Below are 7685 nucleotides of genomic sequence, written 5' to 3' on the forward strand. Positions count from 1 at the left end.
TATATGAGTAAATGCATCTTTCTTAGATTTTTTGTCCTCAAGTTGAGGGTGGGAAATTTGACCGTGTAACTACGGTATGCATCAGCCACGATTTCTACAGCCTGGAAAATTAAGCCTAGCAATGGCAAGCTATTAAGAGTTCCTCATATGAAACATATTATTCTACTGAAGTGCCTCTTCTAACCAGGTATTCAATAAAAAAAAAAAAGTATAGTGAACTGAACTGCAGTTATTAAAGTACAAATGTATTTACTTTATTGAAAAAGACACCTGAACAAATACTTTTGTGAGTAACTGTACAACATAGGTAGCTCAGTGACTGATATTGGCTCTGTAGTATGGTGCAAACATGGCATCCCACATCTGCCTAAACATCTGCAGCAGGCTGGAGATCCAGGGAAAAGCTGAAGGAATAGCTGGAAGAGAAAGAAAATATTTATGTTATCACTATTCTATGCAAAATATCATGGAGAAGAAAAATGCAGGACAAAATGCGCCGGCTGAACTTGAGTGAAGGGCCAAAAATAAAATGTTACTACTTGTTATTAAATGTTCTTTAATGAAACAATCTTGTTGAATCCTATTGGGCCCAATTGTCAAAATGTGTTTATTTTAGGGTATTTTCTTTTGTTTGAAGATGGGGTTCATTACATAAAAAATACAGCAAACCACTCACTGGGATCCGTTCTCACTAATAGCAGGTACAGCAAAATAGCAGCTAGTGCCACCCTCTGGAATGGAAAGGAACAGAGGCCTTTTCTTGCCACCAGCAAAATTCTATGCAATGATCTCACCATGACCAGAAACCTTTGAGTAACAGGATCTGCAATCAAAAAAGGATATTAAAATGTTTTAATAAACAAACAAATATTATAAACTGGACAAAAAAAAAAATGTCACATGATGTAAATTAAATCCGTGATGTATGTATTTAGTAATATATAAAACTGAATGCCCTTGCTAAAAATCAGTTTTTTAGTCACAATGGGAAACGAAGCAGTCTGAAATACCTGATAGAGGTCAGTGCTTGGTTGGAAAGTGCTTCTTTATCAAAGCACAAATTACTGATGATTAACAAGGCACAGTTAAAAAAAAAAATTGACCCTATGAGCAATCCTGGAGGAGTTACCTGCAAATTTACATCAACAACTTTTCTAGAGGAAATTCAAGGAACAGATGCACTTCAGAAAATATACTCAAATGTCCTAAAAACAAATAGAATTGGTTTAAACACTCTCATAAGTTAGGTATGTCTCAAATGTGCAGTTTTCAAAGCAATGGGGTGGGGGCAATACCACTCTAGGTGAAATGACCCAGGAACTGCAAAACAATTTAAAAGCATGACTTGTAATCAGGGATGTTTTTAACCTAGTGAACAGACACATGTTTTAAAATGTAAAACATGTGTTTCTTTCAAAACTGAGCAAATTGAGACATATATAGTGAATGGATTGGCATGGCGAGACTTATGGAACTATTTTGTTACTTTAGAGGATTTGAAGGAAAGAAAACTGCAAATGAATTACTTGGTTCTGTCCTGTTTGTGATGTCCTCTCCCCAACTAGATTCAGGAGGGCTCCTGGGTCTGCTCTCCTCTCTCTTGCACTCAATGATCTCCAGAGCAAGACGTCTTTGCTCCTCGCTGAAAGCAACGCTGTTTCCAGCCAGCAACTCCGCCTCTGTGAACCTACCCAATGGGATCAGGACGTGGAGGAGGTAGAGCTCTGCTACCGTGCCAAAGCCTGGCAAGCTCTGATTGACTGGGCTCTTTAGCCAATCACCTCCTGATTCCAAGATTATACTTGACTCTTCCACTTTGGTGTATAGGAGGATACTTGAATAAAAAATGGAACATTTAGGAGACAAACTAATATATTGCTTTGCATTTATCTTAATGCATTAATGTTTATTTTTTATTACAGCATTAAGGCGTGATGGGATGGGTTGACATGATATAACCACACTCTTAAGGTGTTGTAAGACACGATGCGAAGCGGAATGCCTTTAGCCCTTTAGTATGCAGTTATATCATGTCAACCCAACCACTGGAATGGCTTAATGCTATCACAAAAAGATTATAAAATGATTCGATTCATTTACTTTTTAAAATTAAAACGGCAAATAAAATCTTTCCAATAACAGTAAATATCACAAAAGTGTTTTATTTTAATAAATGATCAGTTTATTCATAAATATAATAAATATTGATTACAATGTGAATTAAGTAAGTAATTTCTGTATATCAATTATATTTATATATTACTTGCTAATTTACCATTTCATTAATGGACATGCATATTTAAACTTAGTAAATTACATAAATAAATCTAAATTGTAGGATTAGTGATTTTTTGAATAAATATTTACTTGAAAATTGCCAAATATTGTGCAGTTTGAAAAAAAATGCTCTGAAATGAATTGTATTGACTGATGCCAGAAGACAGAAGATCAACTGGCAACCTGTGTTCCTGCTGTCAATCCAGTTGCCTCTTTTCATCGTCCAAACCAAAGCAACAAATGCGAAGCTACTGGGTTGTGGAGATTACTGTGCCTACCTAGTCTCTGCCTGGCCTTAAAATACATTGAGTTGGACAAACCACAGCCGATTTTCCTCCCTAATCTACAGAAACAAAGAGCTCGCCCAGCAAAGATTGTCAAGACGCTGCAAACTGCGATCCATTGCAGTGTTTTTGCTAGGTGAGCCACTAAGTGGGGTCTACCCATATTATACTTTGACAAGGACACCTGGGTATAAGTTGTTCTTAAAGATCTTTAATATCTTGAATTTAGAACCAAAATGCAATGCCTTGTGCAAAAAGAAAACACCATGATGTATTGGCAAAACTATTTCAGAAAAGAGAGTTTCCCTTCCAGGTACTGACCTGACCAGTAGCATTCCTACCTAATGTTAACTCACCACATTTGCATGATTTTTGCAGACATTTTCTCAGGAGCCCCATAGTACTGAAGAACCCACTCAAGGACCACTCTCCACTTGTTTAGTTCCGCCAGTGCCTGGACTCCAATGATGCAAAGCGCTGCCTTTACCTCTCCGTATCTGAAACTACTACACAAATTGGTGGAGTCAGTTGTTATCAAAAAGAGAAAGCAAAAAATTATTGTAAGATTACATTAGAAAGATGCCTGAAAAGGTGGTTTTGTTTCTTCTCTTTGGCTTACGTGGAAGCTGAAGAGAGAGTTTTGCATTGAACCGTATTCAAGGGGTATCCAGCATTTCATATCCTTCTAGCCAGTGACACTGCCCTTATTCCCCCTGGGTGCATGAATTTGATATAAGCGTCTCCAAATTCAAGATTTTCAATCATTCCAATCCAATTTGTATCTGCATTGATGCAAGAAACCAAACTACAGAGATGCAACTAAGTGTATTCTTCCTCAGCTTTGGGTTCATCTAAACAGTGCCAGAAAATTCTGAGTTTCTGATGCACTAGTAGAGAGGGTACAGTCTTGAAAATAGGAATTGATCTGTGTATATATTGTGCTTGAGGTCAACATGTACGTCAGAGTAAGAAACATTACAAAGCCATGTTTGATAATTTGTTTAAAATTTCTGAAGAGAGACGCTTAAAATAATTGTCATGCTAGAATTTCTCATGCGAGCCTAAATGAATTAATTTGAGTAATAGGAATGTTAAACAAAACGAAGGTAAGCTCTGTTTTGTTAAACGTCCACACCTATAAATATTCACTTTGAGGTGGTATTATGTGGTTACATTTTCGGTGACCTTGATGTAAAAGCAAATCTGTGGAAAGGTACTGAGAAGGAAATACAATCCCTATTTGGGTATGATATATGGAGGTTATCAGTGTCTTGTAACCTATTGTACAAATGTCTGTATCTTGTAATCTTTTATACCAATGTATCTTATTAGCAGGATATGTGTTGAATGCATGAGTTGTGAGAATGTTTGTGTTACAGACTTCAACGTGACCAAGAGAGATACAGCATGGGAAGGTGCCAGGTCAAACTGTACCTGGACAGCAGTTATAATGAAGGAATACTGCAACCAGAAGCAGTGATAATGAGGAAAGGACTGCTGAAGACTGATGTAACTGAGACAGGTATTAAAAACAGGCTTATTTAAAGGTCTTTGTTAGATCAAGGACTGTTGGATCCTTTCGTCTTTGAAACTGGCAATTATAACCATTCAGTATTTGCATGCTGCCAATAAAGTTTAATAAACTTAAACCTTGTTGTAGTTCAGCAAATACTTTGGGTCAATCCACAAAAAGAATACTCACTTATGTAAAGTGGTTAACAGCACCATTAGCTATAAAGGTCTGAAATGTGCAGTTTATTTAGGTTGGATTTTTTTTTTTTTCCCCACAGCAAACAAAAAATATAAAATTTCTGTAACATTGTATGAGAGAACAGGAATGGTATTAGAAATAAGTTTCGCCTGTGACAACTGGAGGCCGCGAGAGATTGAAGAATGCTGGCAACTACCCTTTGACCTGACACTGTCAGTCTCAACACGCCTTGTTCTCCTAGTGGAGTTAACACTGCCATGGGAGGATTCCACAGATGAGACACATGACGGGAAGAAACTGGTATGCTGAGTTTGCAGCTGAGGTGGAGTCTGGGTTTATACAGTAGAGGTGGGTAGTTGGGGATTTGACACACACTCCGTGACCAAGCTTCTCAGAGATACTGGTTTCAGTGGACAGTAATTGCTGCGTATAGTGAAGGCTCTATCCGAGTAAGCAGACGGAAGTAGCAACTGTTGAGGAGAGAGGCATATTGGGGACCTCATAAGAGAGGTGACAGATTAAGTCAACATCAATGAAAAGGAATGGATGGCTAAGGTAAGTAGACTGGGCTGGGTTGGGCTGGGCTGGGTTGGGGATGGAGGGGAGCTGTGCTGACGCCAGCATCACTGTCAAGCCTTTCTGAGGTGTCGTGGATTAATCATCGAAACACTGATGAGCGGAGGCAATGATCTGCGAAGTGCCCCACTCAGCCCACTGCAGATGGTTTCCATGCTGAGGCGCTAGGGAGGCCATATTTTAGTTGATCCCAGGAGCCAGCATTTCTGCAGTTCTATGTGCTGATCTAACAGGAGGCCGCAAATAGGCTGATCCCTGGAGCCAGCATTACACTTCAGCCATTAACATCAGGCTAATAGGAAATTCACGTACCTGGCTGAGGAAAAGCACTGAAGGCTCACATACACTGAGTGTACAAAACATTCTGCTGAGCGTACGAACACTTTCGTAATATTGAGTTGCACCCCCTTTTGCCCTCAGAACAGCTTCAATACATCAGGGTATGGACTGTACAAGGTGTCTAAAGCGTTCCACAGGGATGCTGGCCCATGTTGACTCCAATGCTTCCCATAGTTGTCAAGTTGGCTGGTAGTGGATCTCTACTCCGAATAGCTCGTTCCATCTCATCCCACAGATGCTCAATTGGATTGAGATCTGGTGACTGGGCAGGCCACTGCAGTAAGCTGAATTCACTGTCATGTTCGTGGAACCATTCCTGGACAATCCTAGCCTTGTGGCATGGGGCATTATCCTGCTGAAAAAATCCATTAGCATATGGATACACTACTGTCATGAAGGGATGCACCTGATTGGCAACAATGTTCAGATATCCTGTGACATTCAAATGTTGCTCCACTTGTGCCATGAAAACACACCCCACACCATCACACCACCACCACCAGCCTGCAACGTTGACACGCGGCATGATGGATACATGTACTCATGTGGTTTTCTTCATACCCTAGTCCTCCCATCAGTGTGAAACAGCAAGAACCGTGATTCATCAGACCAGGCAATGTCTTTCCAATCCTCCAGTGTCCAGTGTTTTCGTTCTTTAGCCCACTGCAACCACTGTTTCTTGTGTTTTGCTGAAAGAAGTGGAACTCTGTTAGGTCGTCGGCTACCATACCCTATTCGTATCAAGGTATGACGAGTTGTGCATTCTTTTATGGGTCTTTCGGCACCAATGTTGTACTGGACTGTCAGTTGACTAACTGTAGCCCATCTGTAGCTCTGCACAATTTGTGTCAGCCTTCTTTTGCCTCTCATCAATGAGCCATTTTCAACCACTGGCCTGCCATTGGCTGGACGTCCTTTGGGTGGTGAACCATCCTTGATACACACGGGAAACTGTTGAGCGTGAAAAACCCAGCAGCGTTGCAGTTCTTGACACACTCAAACCGGCACGCCTGGCACCTACTACCATACCCCGTTCAAAGGCATTTCAATCTTTTGTCTTGCCCATTTACCCTCTGAATGGCACACATACACAATCCATGTCAATTGTGTCTAGGCTTAAAAATCCTTCTTTAACCTGTCTCCTCTTCATCTACACTGACTGAAGTGGATTTAACAGGTTACATCAATATGGGATCATAGCTTTCACCTGGATTCACCTCGTCTGTCTATTTCATGGAAAGATCAGTTGTTGTACCAAACATTGAAAATGAAAATCCATCTACAGTACACTAAAACAATGCCAAGTCACAATCTTTACTGTTCACGAATAAGATATACTGTAAATTAAAAAAAAAAAAAAAATCGAATGAATTGACCTACCTACATAGGTCATCTTGTTCAGGGAGGCCGGCGACACTCTCCAGCCCTCTCTCGCATGTCTCAAGAGCAGCGCGGAAATCTCGTTGCACCATCAGCAGCTCCGTGGCCGTATCGAGCAGGCAGAGAGCCTGAGCCGAGCCCTGGAACAGAACCGGGCTGCTCCCAGCCTGCACCGAGCCCAGTCTTTTCGTCATTATTCACGATAACCTTGTGGGATTATCGGTTTCTAACTCGAGGAGAACATCATGTTTTTAGGACGGAGCTAAACAATGGAACCTGTTATAAAAAATAAATAAATAAATATATTTACAAAATCTAAATGAATGCAACTAAAATTTAAAAACCTTTTAAAAAAATGGACAGTAACATTGTTTGATTGCTCGTTGGTTTGAGGTGGGTGCGCCGTTCACTTGTCGAAAGTCGGCATATGGAGCAAGGGTAAAGTACTATTGTTTTAAAAATAAAGAACAAAAGTATCTTCAGCGAAGAGATACGGGAAACAGTGAGAATGTTGCTAGCTAACATAAGGTAAGAACATATTGTAAATCCACAGAACAATGCGCTCGCTGCCAACATGACAAAATCCACAAACAGCGTACCATTTTAATAGCATTCTTACGTGCATAAATGTGGTGTACAGTTTTAAACTGCTGCCGGCGTCGATGTGTTAATGCTTTTAGTTTAGAATCAAAAGACTGTCTGGTAGTCCACTGAGCTTTTACCTGCTAAATCGCTTAATAATTTGCGAACCGAATAGCAGACATTTCAAGGAGATCAATAGTGTCAGTAATATATTGCATTGTGGGAATCGTAGTTATTCCAACACCGCTCATACAAAAGTTGTTTGCTGAAAAAACTACATTTCCAGGAATGCACTGCGACTGACAGCCCAACAGAGTTTAACTTTTCACTTAACTCCTTCAGAACTGATGGGTCACATTTACAAACTTTACAGATGATTGTTGTGTGTGGATGATGAATTTCCATATGTCAGTTTTTCAGTATATAGACTATAATGTGTTTAGATTATTACAGCAAAAAAAAAAAATATTTGTAGTACTATACCATTATTTTGGAAACAAACTCAAACACTGAAAAAAATGTAGTTGTTGTTTTTT

The 7685-nt window shown here is 39.8% G+C and overlaps 1 protein-coding gene across 4 annotated transcripts; it reads right to left on the reverse strand.

Annotated features, from left to right (window-relative positions):
• Positions 1-232: 232 nt before the first annotated feature.
• Positions 233-7401, reverse strand: pex26 (peroxisomal biogenesis factor 26). 4 transcript variants are annotated; one of them, XM_041257151.1, is made up of 6 exons: positions 7187-7401; positions 6568-6843; positions 2918-3064; positions 1527-1834; positions 677-823; positions 233-416 (listed from the first exon to the last, which is right to left on the reverse strand). In XM_041257151.1, exons 2-6 carry the CDS (start codon positions 6759-6761, stop codon positions 313-315), a joined length of 900 nt encoding a protein of 299 aa, XP_041113085.1. In that variant the 5' UTR covers positions 6762-6843; positions 7187-7401; the 3' UTR covers positions 233-312. The 4 variants fall into 4 exon arrangements, with proteins under 4 accessions (XP_041113085.1, XP_041113082.1, XP_041113083.1 ...); XM_041257148.1 differs by having other exon boundaries at positions 2918-3067; positions 7187-7400; XM_041257149.1 differs by having other exon boundaries at positions 2918-3067; positions 7167-7400.
• Positions 7402-7685: the final 284 nt, after the last annotated feature.

Source organism: Polyodon spathula, chromosome 8 (assembly GCF_017654505.1).
Source record: "Polyodon spathula isolate WHYD16114869_AA chromosome 8, ASM1765450v1, whole genome shotgun sequence".
NCBI classification, from domain to species: Eukaryota; Metazoa; Chordata; class Actinopteri; order Acipenseriformes; family Polyodontidae; genus Polyodon; species Polyodon spathula.

Coding starts and splice junctions, on each gene's coding strand:
- pex26 (XM_041257148.1), bottom strand. CDS start 6,761: ATGACGAAAAGACTGGGCTCGGTGCAGGCTGGGAGCAGCCCGGTTCTG. Junction 824..1,526: donor CACAAACAGGACAGAACCAA/GTAATTCATTTG, acceptor TTTTGATTGCAG/ATCCTGTTACTCAAAGGTTT. Junction 417..676: donor ATTAGTGAGAACGGATCCCA/GTGAGTGGTTTG, acceptor TTTCTCTTCCAG/CTATTCCTTCAGCTTTTCCC.